The 20492-nt window shown below is 36.8% G+C and overlaps 1 protein-coding gene across 1 annotated transcript in view; it reads right to left on the reverse strand.

The window, feature by feature from the left end:
• The window catches only part of UNC13C (unc-13 homolog C), a 111211-nt gene that overhangs the window by 25091 nt on the left and 65628 nt on the right, over nt 1–20492 (reverse strand). Inside the window, exons 17-22 of the mRNA XM_056499824.1 lie at nt 17245–17330; nt 5457–5583; nt 4418–4514; nt 3851–3994; nt 2784–2861; nt 1123–1200 (exon numbers count right to left, since the gene is read on the reverse strand). Coding sequence (XP_056355799.1) covers nt 1123–1200; nt 2784–2861; nt 3851–3994; nt 4418–4514; nt 5457–5583; nt 17245–17330 — 610 coding nt within the window. The remainder of the gene's footprint in view (nt 1–1122; nt 1201–2783; nt 2862–3850; nt 3995–4417; nt 4515–5456; nt 5584–17244; nt 17331–20492) is intronic.

Genomic DNA, 20492 nt, shown 5'->3' on the forward strand with positions numbered 1-20492 from the left:
GAGGCTGCAGGTCCTTGGATGGCACAGGGGACCCAGCTCACCTCTGCAGGGTTGCACTGTGGATGTGGAAATGTGAAATGCTGTGTTTTCCAGTTTTCTCTATATAGTGTGGCCACATTAGACCAAAGTTTGTGAATCTATCAAGCTACAGCCTCAAGAGGAAAGAGGATGATGTATGCATAACTTATTTTTTAAAGCCAGCTATTGATAATATGGGTAGGATACTCATGTTTTAAACATTGCTTCTCAACAGGTAGACAGGATTTTTTCTATGGCTTGAAGATATGTTAATTTCTTCATCATGTTTCAGAACAGTAAAAGACTACAGTCAGTAAGGCATTAAAGCACTGTTTATGTCTTTTTACTGTTGGATAGGATTTCAGCCACTTTTAAATCTTCTGAAATGAAAAAGGGGGTAAAGCTGAGGGTGTTTTGAACTGTTGAATAACAGCTCTTGGTGAAATGGTATCTTGCATATAAGCAGGCCCTTAGATGCTGAAAAGTGCACTTAAAATATTTTATAGATTTTTTAAAACTCTGAAAGGCTTTACACTATCTGCCTAGTAAAACTTTTCAGTTTAGTGTCAGCTGAATGCCCAAGCATAGCTCTTTTTGATTTTAGATCATAGGGAATTACACAAATGCATCAATGGAAATAAGGAGAAAATGTGACTGTTCTTAGCCTTAGAAAATATGGTCAGGAATAATAAAAGATGCTTACTATCACAAACCTCATAAGAGAATCTCTCTCCTTCTTTCTTCTGCTCAGTGGATTGCAAGTCAAAGGCATTAGACAAAGACAATGACACATTACAGACAAAACATACCAATACATAAAAAGCAAAGTATAGTCCAATACAAACACTGAAATAAAGCTGGCACTACAGATTGCAACACAAAACACCCAGTGCTGATAGAACATTACAGATCATTAGCATGTGTCTGTGAAATAGCATTATATCATTCCAGCATTGTCAGGACAGTAAATAGGTATTGAAGAATTTTTTAACAAACACTTTGATTTTCTTTGCAAGTGGAAGTGAAAGCTTTGACTAGGTTGCAAACATGGTGCTAATGATCTCTAAGGAACTTTGACTGAACCAGGAAACAGATATGACTCACCTCCTTCCCTCCCATGGACTCAAACATTTTCTCAAGCTGGACCCTTAACTGCTGAATGTTGTTCATCAAGATGCAGGCCTACAGAGAGAGCATCAAATGTGAGATTGTGCACCACCAATTCTTCAGCAGCCCTACATTCATAGAACTACAGAACCATTAAGGTTGGAAAAGACCTAAGACCATTTATAAAGCTGTGATTTTTAGAGGAACTTCCTGTCCATTGCTGCCCCTCCCTCCTTTACTGACCCTTCTCTTTGCCTGCCCAGCCTGTGACTAAGAGCACACTAGGAGCAGTGCTGCCCCACAGGGAACTGGATACAATCTCCCAATCCTACTTCTACTTAAATGTCTACTTTATGTGTGAGTGGCTTAATGTACTTCAATGCATCCAAAGGCTTTAATTCAACCCCTGCACTCTGATTTCTCTCTGAAGAATTCAGAGAGACTCCTGACTCACTGACTCCAACACCAACCCAAACCATTCTTTCATTCATAATGATTAATTTCATCTAAAGCCTTAATAAAGGTATATGAGGATAACTTCAGAAATTATTCACTCCAACAATTTAAAAAATCCTATTGGATAGGCCAAAAGACTACACAAACAATTAGACTTGATGACTCAGTGCTTTATTATAACTCATTTTTTCTAGAAATCAGTGAGCTTTATTTAATATTAAATTCATAGGAACTCCCAATATTTGATATTTAGCTGCAATAGATGTTCTTTCTAAATTCTATTATTGTGTGTATGTTGGTGACCTCTAGACCATCACACTGCCCCTAACTATAGAGAGCACTGGCAGGTGTCAAGTACAGGGATGTGACACAGGGACAGCTGAGGTCTGTGGTGGGCTAAGGGCTGTACCATTACAGGCAAACAGTCTGAGGATGGGGCTGCAGTTATTGATCCAACTGCAGATTGGTACAGCTGACTAAACACTACTAAATACAGCAGACATTGTGCTAAAAGCTGCCTGACATGGAAGAACTAGCTTTGATTGAACATCAATGATATTGAAAAGCCAGTTCCCAAGAATACTTTTTCTTGGCCTCGTTAAAGTATTGAAAATGTTTCCATTTGCTCAACTACATCTTTAGTGTCTGCATCTCATTTATTTCTCAGTCCATGGCAATCTGGTCCTTCAGTAGGGACTCCCTTGTAAGCAGTGAGGCAACAAAAGAGCCCAATTTTCTTCTCCCCTCTGCAGGGGTAAAGCACAGAGTGGCAGCAGCAGAAACCTCTGCACATGTGCCCTGCACAGGGAACAGAGATCTCAGAAACTCTTCAGTGCACAAATTGATACAGAGAGGCAAGGCAATGCAAAGTGAAAGCCCTAAACACAGATATTTTCTTCTCTTTGAGAAAAGAAGATGCAAATACATTCACATGTTCATCATAGTATTAGGCTGTTTCCATGGCATGTTTGTAGTCATCTCATAATTATTTTATAACTTCAATACTGAAATTATTAACCTGGATTCTTAACTAATTGCACTTATTGCAGCTTTTACAAATCACTGTAAGCAGCTATGAAAACATGCTGACCTCCCTCCATTCATGTTTTTTCATATAAAGAAGTGATTACATTTTCAAAAAGTACAGTAAGTCACTTACAGGTAATTTCTGAGGCAGAAAAAAGCCACAGTTTCTTACTCACCACATTTTCTTTATCACAATAGGAGCTGAAGTAACTTGAAATAATTGCAGCATACTGAACAAGTACTTTGTTGATAGTCTAAAAGAGGAGAAGACTCTTTAAAAGGGTGAATTTCATAATGTAAACCAAAAATAATAAAAGAAGAGGTTTGTATAAATGATAGGTTTTACAGGTGCTTACACACATAGTGTATTATATTTTTAAGATATAATGTAAACAATCCTGTGAGCACATTTTCAAATCCCTGCACAGCAGATGGTGGGTAGTTCTTAATGTAAAGCAATCTTCTAGCAAAGATAGCTTAATTTTAGCAGTACTGTTTTTGAGAAGCACTGGGAACTCTACTCCTTGCAATGTACTACATAATTAATGGAACAGTAGCAAGCTCAAAAAATCCTCCAGGGTGACAATATGTAGACTAGAAATATAATGGAAATATAAGACAAAAGGAGCACTGTTCAAAGCCTGGCAAGATAAGTTACCTTACAATAATCATGTAAATAAGAACTCTGCAAATGGAGAATTGTTGCAACAACAGAAAAGAATTAAATGTAAATGTGAACTCTTCTAAAGCCAGCAGGACTATAATGGAAATTCAGAGCTTGTGAGGAAATGTAACTATCCAAATAGAAAGCTGGCAGAGCTGAGTTTATCAAGCAGCAGGTGAATAACTACCACCTCAGGACTTCAAACAAAAATACTTTATTGCCACACCTTGATTTTTTTCCTTCACTTGCACTGCCTAATTAGTTAACTGCATTTCACTGAATGGATCCACTCATGGAACTGCAATCAGTTCTTAGCAAGATAACAATTGATGCATACATAAATGTATAAAAAACATAAATGTGACATCTCAGAGAGGACAAACTTCTCAAACTGGTAAACCATTTTGACAAAGTAGACAAAACCCAGACTTAAGCCACAGACAGTATGTATTTCTGAGGATCCCAATCAGATAGAAAACACTGATTCCAAAAGCATTGGATCCACTTAGCTTTTAAGTACATGGCAACACAGTGTCATGCTCTCTGAAGCTTAGCTGAGATGCATTGACTTTAATTTACCTTTGCAAATCTTCTCATTAAATGAGATAGTGCTTCTGGATTAGGACACTCCAATTTCTTAATAATCTCAAAGCTTTGATTGAGCTGTGTGAAGACATCAACCACAGAACAAGAGAAGAGGGCATGATCTGATGTTTGCTGAAACTAGAGAGAAACATTCAAATATTAATATTTGTTCAGAGATCAAAACTGTATTCATTGAATCTTATACTTGAAATTCCTCCTAGAGTCATAAAAAGTAGTAAAGAAAAGTCTCCCTAGCAATACTAAGAAATGTGTCTTTTCACTTTTCTGATACTTTTGAACTTCTTAAAAATAAATTTTCATTCATGACATCATAATCACATCATAGGTCAATGAAATGACAGCATAGAATAAATTCTGTGGGGTTTAGGCAGAGGGAATTAAAGGGAATTAGAACAGGAATTTCTCTATAAGGTATCTTCCAAAAGCTGTTATCTCCTGAATTCTAAGAAGGAGGTTGTGGTACCAAATGTACTTCTGGTTTTGTAGTAATATATGTCTTACTACTTTATTTATTCTCTTCTTTAACAAGTAAAGGCTCACCCCATCTTTTTTGTCTCTTTCCAGTGCTCCATGAAGAAATTCCATTGAGACATCTTCATTTTCATCCAGCCACTGTATGACAAATGGTTCAAACCACCTGAAAATTAAAAGCAATTTTAAAAAGTAAAGTAGGTAGAGCTTATAAAGATCCCAAAGGAGATATGTCACACTACCCAGAAGTTTGGCACGTTTTTTATATCTGTTTTTATATCTGTTCTAATTGCTAAAGATTCCAAAAACCCTGGAAAATCTTTTGTCACCAATATGCTGCAGCTATCAAAAGGCTTTTCAGGCTTCAGTTTCACAATACTCTCACTGGGGTACCCTGATAATGTAAAATTAGAAGTAGCCAATTCTCTACCAGTGAAGCATGGCAGGTATATGCATTCTATCAATACTGGCTCTTTGGTAACACTTATTTTTCATTTGTACATGAAACAACGTGTATATATCTTTATTTTAGCAGAAATAAACTGTGTTTTACTTTTCTTTCTTTTATTAAATAAAAAATTAAAGTAATAACAGACCTCAAACCATCTCAGCAAACCAGGAGACTTGCAGAAGATTAAGGATAACTCATATACAAGGACAGGACTGAATATATTTATTGCAGGGAGAAAGGTGAAAACAAAACCAGTAGCTGAGTATTAACCAGATCCAGTAAGAATTATTTCAGTAGTATATCCTGTTAGCATTACAGCTCTATCCAAATTTGGCTATAAAACAAATGTAGGGACCTACAACTAATAGTGCTACTGTTCCTACATCTCATACTTTCCTCAGACATTTTCTGACCAAAGAATCTTGTCAGTTCTGAAGAGCTGGAGTTACACATCTGTAGAAACCTATGAAATAGCTAACTGCACATTTAACACCTTGACTATTTCACTTGACAGAATGAAGAATTAAAGAGATAGAAGTGCAAAAAGTAGTTGGGCTACACATCTTGAGACCTTGCACAAACCTCAGCATAAATATTTGACCAAAATAAACCTTGCACGAAGCCCAGACCCAGAAGCCTTCCTGAAACATCACTTACAGAGAGTACTCAGGCACTGCATCCTTGAAAGCAGAGAGTTCTCGCACATATTCATTATAAAACCATTTCACTTTGAAGTGCAAATTCATATAATCTGTGCTTTTGCATAATCGCTGCTTTTCATGTTCTGTAATAGAAGGAGAGGAAATAAAAGCAGTCAATAGCATTCTAAGAGTAAACAACATCCTTGTGCCTCAGTGCACCAGTGACATAATAATACAGGACTTGCATTTTAAAGCATAATTGATTTGATTTTTCTAGAGGTAGTAATAGCCACAGTTTAAATTTTCAGGATCTGAGTACCCTTAGGAAAAACAAAACAAACCAAAGACCAAACCACAAATTAGACTTCTCCCCTCTCTTCACTGCAGTGAGAAAAAACCACAAATCTGCTGACTTCCCATTCTTTAGATCCTTCTATTGCTGTTACAAAATAGTTAAGAAGCTTTTGAGTGTCAAGCTAGAAAAGACAGCCATAGTTGAGTAGTGGCCAGATTAACAGCTGTAAGTGCCAGTCCTACATGAATCTGTGAAATCTGCATTCATCAGAGCTAAGGAAAAGAAAGAGGAGAAAACACCACAGCTCTACAACCATGTGATTTATGGCACAAGTAGAAAAGATGGTTTAATAAAGTGTTTTTGAAATTTTTCAAATGGACTTTACCTTCTCAGTGTCCTCTTGTTTTCCACATACTGAATATACAGATAGAGGTGGGTGACAAAACTCATGGAACCACCTGTAACCATTTTCTGTATTTTTGAAGTCTGATTTAATTTGTTTGGAACAAATGTCCATCTTTCTTCCAGGACTTTTGTTCCTTGTTTTAGCTTGCATGCTATGCTCTGGAGACCTGGACAGCTCCATTCCTTCTCTCCCTCAGCTAACAGGCACTTTATCCTTGCTCAAATATTTCATTTCCTTCTCCCTCAGCATGAAACCAGGGATCCACAAGTTTTGGGCAGAATCATCATACCTTTGTTTACTGCTCACAGCTTCCTAAAATCTCCACAGATCTCATTTGTTTGAGGTGTCATGTCACTTGCACATTTTTCCCAAAGCAAGAGAGTAATTTCTTTTCCCAGCTCGCTTAAAAAATGACCTAATACAGATGCTCAGCAGGAATTATGTTCTTGTGTAAATATTATGTATTAAGAACTTACCAGTTTCAAACCTCCTTTTTGCTCCTTACTTCTGCTTGCTTTGCAACACAGCATTATACAAATCTCATATATTTGGATGGGAACCTAATTTTCTGTAACAGCAGGAGCATCCCATCCTCTGTCATACACTTGAATACATTGGATTCTCTGTCAGTGAGAATACACTGTGAATGACACATTCTGTGTTCTCAGATCTAGCCAGGTACATTAGAAGGAAATATTCAGTTTTATTACTATGCCAAATCAGCACTCCAGCAGTACACCATGCCATCTGACAAGTGTTTCAGATGAATTTTATTATGCAGTGAGTTAGTCAGTTCTGTGCAAATCAGCTTATGAAGTGCCCCTGTGGGCTTTTATTGCCTTTTTAGCATTGCAGTAACATTTTCACCTTCACTGCCTTTCCATCAAACTCAAGAAAAATCACTAAATCAGTTTGTGTCTAAATATTCCATTTATTCATCTTCATGCTACTTGAGAGTACTACAAACTCTCCCCAGCACAGATCATTGTTAAACTAGCATTGAACAGGACCACAGAGAGAAAGATGTTGCCTTCTCTCATGGCTCTGAGGAATATTTTTTTTTAGGTAGCAAGTTTTCCACAAACTCTTACAGAAAGCTAGATGACAAAACTTTTTCTCTATAAAAGGTATTCTTACAAGGTGGACCAGTCTTTCACTGAGAATAATTATGTTATTGCTATGAAATTCACTGCACATCTACTACTTAAGTCATTGTTAAAAATCTATCCTAGATTGCATCCCAAAGGAGTGGAATTTCTGAAATGAATAGCACTTTTTACTCATTCAAGTTTTGCATAAATGGGTTGTTAGATTATACAAGGTACCTTGAGAATGTTTGCTATAGTATCACAAACCAAGGAAATGCTTATTTCAATTTCAGAGATGAACTATTGCTGCTAATTGGCAAATATGTCCAGGAGGGTACAACTTACACACACCATTCACTGATATTTTCTTTTTAAGGTGAAGATATATAACACATTGAAGATGAGCACAAAAGTAATTCATGAATAATTGAACTTTTTTTCTGCAAGCTGTTATGCCTTGTAGAGAATATTTAAAGAGTCTCACAGGATATTATTTCTAGTTACATATAAGTGAAAAATGCATCCAGAATTCCTGATATTAATGTATGAGAATATCAGCAAACATTTCCCATGACCTATGAAGTAATTTAGTATCCATGCATTTTACCTCTCAGGTTCATATAAACCAAAGAACTGAGCAAACAGGAGCCCATATGAGTCAGCAATGACAATTTTAACTGGATAATAGATGGGTTTATCCATGGTAACCACGGATTTTGGTTACAAAGTGCAGCAACATCACTGTAGGTGTTCTGAATTTAGATTAGGACCAATAGATTGCTTCCTTAACTTCTGAAAACCTTGCACAAGCTAATATAAATGTGAGCCAGCACAGTATACCTAGAAGCATTTTGGAGATGTGTGTTTATTTTCCTGGAAGGAAAGCTAGTGCCATGTTTCCCTATACAGGTATATCCATTTTGGGCTTTCTGGAGGACAGATGTAGTAGCTGCACAATATAACTCTTTTTTAAAAAGTCCACTCTTGCTTTGCAAAATGATTATACTACTGAGTCAGTCTGGAACTAAACCTGCCAGTTGTGTGCAAATGTGCTCTCTGGAGAGATGATAACAGAAATACCTGAACATTCTCATAACTGATTCTAGGTAAGGAAATCTCCAGTATAGAAAACCTAATGCTGATAATGTTTTTTATTTTGTGCGGCTCCTTTTCTGGCACATTCCTTGCAGTGCAGCATCATATTTTTATAAGAATCTACTCATCTAACACTTTTCATGAAGAGGTCATGTTCAGCTCCCATGCTGACATACTGTATGTACTGTCATGCACCAGTGAAAAAATGCTGATAAGACACTTGTAAACTCCAACATCTCTAATTTTAGTTGTGTGCATGGGGCACTTTAGCTGCTTTGAGGAACTGCAGTTCCAGCAAGTGTAACTTGGGCTGGGGGGAATATCTGCTTAGGGGTGATGCTGTAATGCACATGTGCTTCCACAGGCCTGCAGCAGCAAACACTAAATAAAACAATAAAACTGATGGAATTGTTCCATCTCACTGGTACAAATCACAGAGATGGGAACCTCCTTAGGAAGCAGTAAGCAACAGCACTGAAAGGAAAAAATAAAATCTGCTCCAATGTTATTTGTATGACCTAGAATGAGGAGAGATTGTTTTTAAGAGCTGTTACAGGGAATTCATTAATATATGCAAAAGAACTTGGTGTGTGATGAAATCAGCACAGACCTGGTGTGTCTGGCATGTAATTTAATTGCAGGCAGCAGTTCTTTTAGAGAAAAAATGATAAAGAAACATAACAGGAAGGATTATAATCCAAGGTACTTTCCTCACAGGCCTTGACCAAACAACAGTACTTGAATCATGTTTGATTTTTTGCTCATTTTTCCAGCAATTGCTGAAGAAAGCTGAGAATATTTTCTTAAAGCAACAAACAAAAGTCATAATGATGACTTACTAAGCAGAGATATCTACATGACACTAATGACAATGTCACTTCACAAACTGGAATAGAATCTTGTTCACTACAGAATCCTTTTTTCATTTTAACCTTGAGGTAATAACATCACTCTGAGTTTCCATGTAATTTTTGATATGTATTAGTTGCTAAAAAAGGAAAAAAGGGTAATCTAACAACCTTCATAAAAGATGAACATGTTAAATATTCAGATAATCAAATTGAAACTTTGTTCAACTCTGATTTTCCTTATTTGGGTACAAAACTCAGAGTAATTTTTTTCTACAGCAGTTTTCAAGCCAATATTTTTTTTTCTAAAGATATATAGTTAAGCTGATTGAAGGATTCTAGTAAGATGGTTTTAAAACAAATTTTAAATCTTTATGAACAAGAATTTCAAGGAAATTAGTTAGTAAAAAATGAACAAATTGGCTACATACACATAAATATATTTATCTAAAAAAAAAGTGCCCAGTTTTCAGGCTTTACATATAATGTTTCTGGGATTAATAACTACTATAAAGAATATTTATGTGTAGCAAATTAATTACATCACAACCAGCTGGTTTGACTGACAATATATTCTATTGCTCTACAGTTTATTAAACAGAAATGGTTCAGACTAAGCACATGGGATTTGTGTTTGGATTAGCTGCAAATTTTCCCATCAAAACTCAGCTGTTATTTTCAACCATTGTGACATAATTCCATATTATTTGCAATAATTACCTACCATTCTTTCTAGAGACTACCAGCTGCTATCTATTTCTTCCAGAACTGCTGTTTCAGAAAACCTGCTATTTCCAAACTTGCAGTCATATAATTGGGAAGGGTAATTGGGAACACAAAACTGAGTACAGCTAGAGGAAGAAAAGCCCTGGTAAGGAATGATATGGGTGGGTATGAATTGGTATTCCTCCCTCTGAATCACTGTGGAAATGTTACACCAAATGATGCACCTATGTTTTGGGTAAAAGTAGAAGTTAATGTTCAATGCACTTGATCCCAGTGCAATTTCCCCACAATACAGGAGCAGATGCTGTGGTACAGCCTCTTTTAATGTGGGCATTATGCTTATTGTGCTCTAGATTTAATCCCTCTACTGCTGAAAGAAACCTGAAGCCTCTGATTGTGTGAATGCAACAGTGCACAGGCCACAAATGGAGAAAAAATTTAACTCAAAGTCCATCACTGATTTAGAAGAAAACATTACATTCTACTAGACTCTTGTCCCAGGATTCTTGTACTTTGCTAAAGGCAATGAAAGTCTCTGGTTATTAACTGAAATAGAAAGTAGAACACAACTAATTGATAATTATGTATAATTTACATTGATTTTTATAATGTGAAAAATTACTGACCTTTCTGAAAGGGCTCTTTGTGTCAAGATTAATATGATAAACCAAAACCTGAAAAACTTCTGTCATTGCTTCCTTTTAGGTTTACATTTATCTCTAACCCCCCACTCTAATTTTCCTTTAAAATATATATTGTATCTTTCAGAACAGACTTCTATACAGTCAATCTTTTCTCTGCATTTACTTGGAAATTTTCATCTTTTGATGGTTCACAAATATAATGGACTGCACCTGGAACATCTCTGTGGGATGATGAAACTGTGAAAATGGGAAACTGAAGAAAAAAAGAGACCAAGAAAACTTGTTAAGGCAACATACATAAATTAAGAAAGGCAGTGTAGATCTTCTTCAAAGATGTCCTTACTATGGAGTCATATTTCCTCCCTGGAAGAGCAGCTACTGGAGAGGGTCCAGTGGAGGCCACAAAGATGATCAAAATTCTGACTTTAGACACACATTACTACTATTGAATACAAAAAGGAAACAAGCACTTGCTTCCAATGAGTGAAATAACCTGAACTGTGCTTTTTTTAGTGTTGGTGGAATTATTTGTATATTTACTGGCCATGGAGTGTATAAGGAAATGGAAGCTGTGAATGAAGCAGATGAAATAGCCCATCCTATCTGTTATGAGATCTATTATGATAATTAAAGCCTGTGTTCTGAAGAATATGACTGAAATTTCAAATACTTCATACTGACATCTATTCAAAGTAATAAAAAAAGAAAGTAATGAAAGTAATAAATGTAATAAAAGAAGAAAAGTAATGCTAATATAGGAATTCAATTTAGTGTTGGTTAAACTCTAACATGTATAAAAATTGCCAAACAAAGAGAGAATACATGCCCCATCTTTGGAAGTGCTCAAGCCAGGCTGGAATGGGCCCTGAGCAACCTGGTCTAGTGGGTGGCACCCCTGCCCATGGCATGGGGGGTTGGAACTGGATGATCTTTAATGTCCCCTAGAACCCAAACCATTCCATATTTTTGTGATTTGATAGTATAATGCTTGAATCTGGTATGGAAAACAGAATAAAGGTAACAGCACTTCAATAGCATTGCAACTTAACTACTGAATACTCAGCTTTGCATCTTCAATGTAATTTTTATGATAGGTTTATTCCATTTACTTGTTGCTTAATTAAAAAAAAATTGTCTTTTCATGAAGACCTGATTCTCTGCTTTTTACCTCATCCCTAGTATGCAAAGTGAGCATAAAACTTTATCAAATAGGCCTGCTTGCATTTTACAGGCAATTAGTAGAATGAAGTACAAACCAGGAAGAATCTGGCAGGAAGACAAATGTGAGGCTGCACTTAAAAAATTACTTGTGTTCAATCTGGCTCTGCCTGCAGAGGCAAAACCAGAGAGGTGTTCTCTAATTCTTACCCAGCAAATTGCACTTAAGGCTTATTAAAAGATAATGTGGAAACAAGCAGTGTTAACAGATTTATCCCATTCTCCTGGGTGGGGGGAAGCAATATAAAATGTTTAGTTTCAAACTAATGCACTTGCCCATAAGAGAAAATTGACCTCAGAGTCTACAGAGAAAAAGACACAAGTGAATCTCCATAAGTGGAACAGTCCTGAAAGTAAAAGACTGACTAAGAAAACAGAGATCAGGAGGGGAACAGCTAAGGTGTGAGGAAAGCTTTAAGTAAAAATGGGCAAGATTAAAGATAGCAGAGGTTGCTTGTCATTTTTAATTTTAACTCAAATATTTTATTCTAGCTGATAAAGAAAGGTATTTCTTTTCCAGAAAGATGTTATTAGTTACTGTTTCTCAATGAAAAAAGTTTAAAATACCAGGGGATTCATTGTGGGATTAGCTCACAGAATGCAGGAAGAGGTGCAGCACCTGCATTCCACTGCTGCTGTGTGAGAATCATGCAGCTCAACTGACAGAGATAAGGGGAAGAAATCCCTCAAGAAAACATCCAGCAGATGCAGAGCTGCACTAAACAATACAGGTCCTTCAAGGGACTGTCTGAGTGGACAAAGTCATATTTTTGCTTAGAGGTTTTGTTTGGGATTTTTTTCTTCCCCAGCCATAAAATTAGTTCAGACAAAAGACATAAGTCTAATTTTGTAAAAACATGAGATGGAATACAGTGATATGATCTTAGTGGTAAAGAACTGTAATCAAGGACAGGAAGAAACCTGGAACTTACTAAGAGTACTGTGGACTTGTAGTGCAGTACTGCTCATTGTTCTGATGATGGTTCAATGTGTAAAATCCACGAAAATGGGTTAGAGAACAAGGAAATTATAGATACAGCAGTCCCAGTTGCAAGGTTGTGCCATACCAGAGATCTCTGAGGTAGTTCCAAGCAAGATGACACATTGCTACAGCACAATATGAAGCCATGAAGAAGTATTAACTCAGCCCCTGGGAGATTTATTCACTTCATCTGTCTTAATTACTGGGTCTAATTAACTCCAACAAAATAGTGCCATTTGGCATGGTTATGGTGCTTTTTAGGCAAGCCTGGAGAGCTCTGCTTTGCCCTTGACAGGTGGATTCTCATGCTGACAAAGCTGAGCCCCTCAGGATGTACAGAGTGAACCTGCTGTTACTAACATCCTTGTCTGTTATGGTGAATAAAGAACATTTCTAACTCCCCCTTCCTCTAATCATGGCAACATTCTATCTTATCTGCCAAAGGCAGGTTTAACTCCAACTGCAATCTCCTTGATTTTGCCTTTACAGACTCTCTGGGTTGCCACAGAGGACTCTTAATTCCTCAGGTGTCTGAAAAGATAAGCATGGGATGCATTTGTTGAAAAGTGTCAATGCAGAAATGAGACAAACTAAAATAAAAAGGTTTTATATTTTCACAGTGGTGACATCCTGCTTTCTTTGGATGCTGCCTTCTTGTCCTGCACAAAACCTCAGTCTCACCTTCCCTCACCTCTGCAGCCTCCCTCTAAACCAAGACTATATTCCATCTTAAGGGGAACTTTGTAAATTGTGAATTTGGAGTGAAAATAGACTTGAAATCTGCCACCAAATGGTGTGACCTTTCTCTGGGCAGCATTAGCCTTTTTGGCTTTTTTCCATGCTGTCTCTGTGCTCAGCATCAACTCCCAGACCTGCCTCTTCTCTTTCAAATCACTTTATCAGTTCCTATTATGGAAGAAGTATCTGTCAGAAACAGGAAAATAGTATCTTAAGCATTGAAGACAACAGCCCACTTGAAAAGCAAAACTACATTAAATGCATAAAATGGTGGAATGACTATCTCCTTTTCCTATTTTTATAAGGCCTTTAGAATTTTAGTTCTGCAGGATGGAGACTGCCTATTGCTGTATTTACACAGCAGCCAACTACTTTGTGGCCTAATTCTGGTCTTGACTTCTGGCCACTACCAGAATCAGATTATCATAGTAACAGCAATTAGGATGTTCTCTTTCTAACAGACTGGATAGTTTCAGACATTTGATCTGACCCATTCAAAAGTTACCGTTCTGAAAGATCTGAAAAAAAGACATTTCTGAGGACAAAGAATTAAAAAAAAGGTAATATGCAATTGCATGTCTAATTTCAGCTTATTACTCTCTCATCATCTTTTAACTTTTGCATCTTCATACCTGTAAAGGAAAAGATTTTCTACTATATGAAGTCAGTAACAGATTATATGCACTGCTGGTGAAATTCTCTCTGTTCTCATTTATTTTCAGCATAAATATGGAATAATTGGGGGATCAGACAGTATAGAAATATTACCATCCTATAAGATCAGATGTTTGTGTAAACTAAATGCCAAACAACAATCTATAATGTATCATGCAAACCACTGATGCTTCACAAATAACCTGCCAAGCAGTAAAACACTCCAAAGAGACCAAATCTAATGAAGACAATTCTCAAAGAGAAACGTGATACCTTCTTCATGCAAAATCTATACATGAAAATAATCCATTAGACCAGAAAAATAAAATATAACTGGTGTGAACTCAATTTGTTAAAGTTTGCTTAAAAATTTTAACACTATGCAAAGGCTAAACACTTTAATTAACTCAAATTGGAAGAAAATCTAGAATGAAATTATGAACTCAATACCAGATTTTAGTACAGTTTTGTTTCCAAGGCATGTCAGCTTGGCACAGCGTAGCCCTGATCTTGGCAGCTGTGCAGACCTGAACTGTGCTTTGGGATGCCCTTTCCTCCCTCACCAAAAAACTGGCTTGTTCCCCCAAGGCCAATGTTCTGCCTTGGTACTCAGAGTGGACATGGCTTGCTGTTAGCCAAAGGCCACTGCCATGGCAGCTGCTGTCCCCTCTGGCCACAGCAGCCTCCTCGCTGGAGTGTCCTGAAGGACCCGGGACAGGAGAAGGCAGAGGTGTGTGGTACCAGCTGGTGCCCTCCCAGGGCTGCTGGGGGGCTCTACAAGGGGAGGAAGGCAGAGGGCACTGCTGGAGAGCAGATCTGCAGTGCACACACCCCCTGAGCAGATCTGGGAGGATTCAGCTGTACAGGGACAGGAAAGAGCCTGAGCAGCCATTCTGAGCTGTGCTCAGGAGAAAGGGAGAAGGAATGGAAAGTGGACACCAGTGTTTGCTGGAGTTCTTCCTTTTTCTTGAATCTAAGCTGATGGATGTGGCTGGATATATTTGTGAATACATAAAGTTGCTAAAACCAGAATCAGGATCTCAGATGAGCTAATCTAATCTTTTTTATCACATGAACAATCCTTTTGCAAACAATGCGGGACCAGTTCATTGCTTCTTGATTGGATGCAGAAAGGAATCAACTTGGTAACACAAAAGATGCTGCTTCAGGAGATTAATACTAAATTGGAGTAGGGAAAGATTGCAATCACAGCTCTGGACACTAGGTATGAACAGATGGTAGCCCATGCTAATAACTTGGAAGGCGAGAGTGGCATAGCAGAATGCAATGCATTTTAATGAACTCCATTAAAACCAGGAGGACCAACTGTGAACATATTTAAGAGCTTGCTTCTAATCTTATGGAATTTAAAGAAAAAAACATCATTGCCAGCAACAACAGAGCTAAACTCAGTTTGCAGAATATCTATGGAAAGAATAAATAATCCAAATCCCAGGAAAGCCGGGTAGAGGATCAACATACTGATCTATATTTTGTGACTAGATTTATTGAAGTTTCTGTTTAGGAATGAAATAATAGAAGGTGAAATGGTGTACATTTATAATAATTTATAGTAATCTAAAAATAATTACTTATATTAATCTCAATTTTCTTTAATTGTTATTTATATGCAGGAACTGTTTCACTAATGATTCTGGGAGCAGCTTAGAATTCCTAATGCCAACAATGGCATTTCCTCTCCTCAGAAAGTCAGTATCCACAGCAACACAGAAATGAGACCATATTCAGGGACTGAACTGAAACATAAAAAGTCAAATGCCTTCTACAGCTCTCTCTGCAGAATAAGGATTAATATTAACATTAATATTTGTTTTAAAGTCCTGATTCAGTCCAAACATCCATGCTTTATATATTGTATAATTAATTATTTCTTATGAGCTTCTTGTTCTATTCTTTACAACCAAGAAACAAACCACAGCTTGATCTGAAGCTGCCTTTTGAGTGATCAGTGTGCTCTAGTGAACAAACAGAGTGAGGTTTTGTGATTTATTTTGTTGCAGTGCAGAATGTTTATAGTTCAATGGCCAAAGCACTACAAGCTCTGGGTGCTCAGGGATGTCTGTGTGCAGAGTTAACTACACCCCCAAGGTTATCAAGTCATGGAAATTACCTTCCTTTCTCCTCTTTTTCCTCTTCTGTGCTTAGTATGGAAGTTCCACATTCATATAACACGATTAACAAAATAAAGTAACACAACAGCAGATGAACAAAGCAGTTCTTCCACCAATAGCCATTCTAGCCACTCATCTTTTCTCTTTATCATCATTAAAATCTGCCATGTCATCATAGCACCACTGCACTGATATTATCACATTAGACATTCTGGAAAGAATAATATAGAACTGTACCTTCAGATATTTGTTTTTTTTAATGCTTTATGCCTGTTGAATTGCATCGTTTTTTAATCTAACCTCATATGTTTTTTCTCACCCTTTTCAGACTTGCTGTGTAGTTAGTAGCAGACTTGACTAAAGACAGTGCCAGTTTCATGCAGGTATTTTTACTTGGTTTTGCTGCAATAACCATATTATATCCTGTGTTTGAAGCCATTAGTTGAAGACAATCTGCTATACAGAAAAAACCCACATATTTTAACAATGGTTAACCACAATATCTTAAAAGAGAAAATGAAACTGCATTTGATTCTGCTGGAACTAGAATGAATACATCCTGCCTTTTGAACACAAAAAGATTTAATTATAAGTGAGTGCTTTCTCCATAATTTCATTCTGTAAATGTTCCTTATGGGCAAGTTAGCAATTTTCAGCTAGTGAGAAAAACTGGAGTGTCTACAATGCTCCCTAGCAAGCACGTGTGCCTCTTTGGACACTGAATATTTTTATCTGATCCAAGAAGCAGCATTTCAAGTCACAATTCTGTTGTGTTCTTCTTTCACAGATAACTTCATATATTCACAGTGCAACGGTTTGATTCCTTATAACCCTTCTTTTTCACTAATTTATGAAGCATCTTAAACAAGTACACCAGAGAGCTCTAATCACACACAGAAATCTCATGCCAGGTATTACTTGCAGTGGAAATCAGTCTTGGTGAACTCACTAGTATAATTAATAGTTTGTTCTAATTACCTTCCAGAGCATATTTCATGTCCTGGGCAAACAGAGTCCACATGATTTCAGCACTGATTTTTCCCATGTTCAGCTCTTGAGGGAACCTGTAATTAATCACATTAGATCAGTTCACCTGCTAGGAGTGATGCTTACAGCAGCACAGCAAAAAGGCAAATATTTCCACAAAATAATTCCTCTACTATACACTTATCATATTTTATGTTTTGTAACAATTATATAAACCATCCAACCTTGAAATAAAAACTTCCCTTACATGACATTTTAAATCAAGAAACATTCATCTATCTTGCAGATGATTTCTCAACTTTAGACAAATCAGATGGCTTATGAAGAACATGAAACAGCTGGCTCAGAAGTTTAGCAGCCACAGGTTTTCCTTAATTCCCTTGTGACACTGGAAAAAAGTGAAGCTGTCTGTGAAGCTATACTGGTTTATATACTTGTAGAATCCGATTCCCTGAAGACCTTCCACCTTGATTTATGTATGGACAAAATAATAAAGAATATAATAAATAGCTCTTATCAATTTCTGCTGTTATCAATTCAGTATTTTTACACAAACTTTTCACAGGTCCCAGCTGCTTCATATTCAATACAAAAGAATGGCCTTAATCTTTGAGTTACCATTTTCACTGCTAGTGACTAGCAAAAGCTGGCATTTTAGTGATCAACACTGTGTTTTATGTCACATTTTTTTGTCTTGAAAAAAGGCCTGTCTTTACTGCAGGTGTGGAACTGACATTCATATGAGCCATTCTCAGGGCACAGAGGCAGAGCCAGGCAGGTCAGGCAGATGAAGAGAAAGTAGAACACAGAATCTCCCCGTGGGGTAAAGCAGCTGTTTGTAGCACAGGGGTGCAGTGAGAGCCACACAAATACATCCAGAGTTCACCAGGAATAGATAGAAAAGGGATCTATTAATGAGGAAATATACAGAGCTGTGTGGCTTTTGTGTTGAGGTTATTACACTTTATACTGGCAGAGAATAGGATCCAAAGTATTTTGACCTTTTAGCAAATTCAGAAATATTCTGTAATAATTTGTGTAAAATTATAAGAATTTTTAAGGGTCTTGTTGATATAGAAAGAATGAGAATTATGTGCAACTTTAAAGTGGTAGTAATATGATATAAGTAATGTATTCATTTTAGAGACCTATTTGACCCTGATCATATCAGCAAAGTACTTAAACAGCTCATTAGCTCTGCCACTTTAATAGGAAGCAGTAGCTCAGTTACTGAGCCCTCTATATGCTAATGACTGCTCAGTTAAAGAACTTCATATTAATTCTGTTAACACAAAATTAATTTCTGTTCAAAAGCTGAAATGGATTTCAGCTGTTTTAATTTCTTTCCCTCCAGTCCACTCTGAGTTCTCTCTTAGCACCAGACTTGAACTTTGACAGTGTTGCTCTGAGGGAGTATTTAACAGCTGATTTAATATTGACACTGTCTTTTGAGCATATTGCAAGGCTGGCCATAAGGCAAGGCTAGGTCTGATAAAAATGCACTTGTTTGATTAGTGACAAATAGATTTGTCTGTGTAGTTTAATTTGTGTGAGCACATGCACACACAAACTGCAATTATCAATGCTGTTTAAATTAGTTCAACACATCCCACCTGGCTTCAGTTAGGTGAAGTCTAAAACTGGTGGCAGGTTTTATACTTCTAACAGACTGGTGGGCATTGCACAGCTGTCAGTCATGGGCATGAGGGAAATACCAGAGCTATCCTTGCAATTTACTATAGATGAGAAGCTGACATAGCTAATGCAACAGGAGCATACAACACATTCCACATGCTGAAGATAAATAGTAACAGAAGCAGCTGTCTTATTAAAGAGAAGGGATAATCAAAGGTTTAATACTAAAGCATCTATATAAGTATGGTGTTTTGTATTATTTGTATTTTATCACCTTATTTTTAGGTAAGAAAACTTTTTCAAACTACTTCAAATTTTGATCCTTAAGGAGCAAAATATCAGAGAATTTTTCCATGTAAATCTCTACACATTACATTATCTAATCTTTGTAAAAGCCATGTATTTTCACATTCCTCAGTGAAGCTAAAGGACAACCAGCAGAGTGCTCTGTCAGTCATTTAGCTTGCTCTTGCTACAGTTATTTCTGAACCCCATAGGCCATAATTTTCCCAATTTCTATGTAATTCTTGGAACTATATAAAATCTCAGTTTATCCAGAAGAGTTATGTTGCCCATACATGACCATATCCATGTATTTCCAAAAATAGTAAATTGCATATACAAGACAGACATTTATGGCTTCTTTCCATTGATTTTAATTAAGCAAAAATTTAGTGAAAACAGTTCTTATTGACTAGTTCTAACAAAGGGCTATATATGAAACCACAGACCAATTGAATGAAATGGAACTCAGATTAAAACAAAGTGAAAAGAATCAATGTATAAGCAAAACATATATAACCCCCCAAAGCATTTTTAGATATTGTTTTTGATGTTCCTTTTATTAGAATAAATATTTTATTTTGATAGCAAGTTCTCACAGCACATACAATGCATATTTAGAAGTGCCAGGAAGCCCTGGATTAGCCTGTGAATCAGGTTTCAAACACATTTTACATTGTTTAACTACTAGAATGAGGATTTTAGTACCAGACCGTGTTTTTCCCTCCAACTTGTCGAGTTTCTCATGTCATGTAGGAACTGCAGGTGGCCCCCACATTCCCACTGGGTGGTCTGGTCTGGTCTGGTCTGTCAGTGGCTGCAATGCTTGCTGAGGCCATCATGTCATGTTTCATCTGCATTCATAACCTCATACAGCCCAAACTGCTCCATGACAGCAGAATTTTTGCCTCCAAGCAAGGTATAAAAATAGGGTTTCCAAAACTGGCTGAGGAGTAGAATTCTGAGCAATATTATACAATTGTGAAAACTTTTATCAGAATGCTCTCCTGGGGATCTTCAGTTACCTCATTTCTAAAATAGGATTCAAATGGATGCAGGCCTGAATAAACCACTGAGACATGGCATGCCCATGTGTTTCTAATAAGGAGTCATATTTATTCAGTATTCTTGTGTGTTCAGCTTATATTCCCCATTATCAATTTAAATCAATTTTCTTTTCTGGGGTAAGCAGCGGGGAAGAAGCTGATATATGTTTTTCCCAACATTTTTTGCATGCTGGTTTTGTGTTAGTAGAAGCTTTTCTTTAAAAAAAAATGTATCTAAAGCAACTCTGAACAGTTTTTCAAGTTTTTTCCTCCTAC

This window comes from Oenanthe melanoleuca, chromosome 10 (assembly GCF_029582105.1).
Source record: "Oenanthe melanoleuca isolate GR-GAL-2019-014 chromosome 10, OMel1.0, whole genome shotgun sequence".
In the NCBI taxonomy this organism is placed as follows: domain Eukaryota; kingdom Metazoa; phylum Chordata; class Aves; order Passeriformes; family Muscicapidae; genus Oenanthe; species Oenanthe melanoleuca.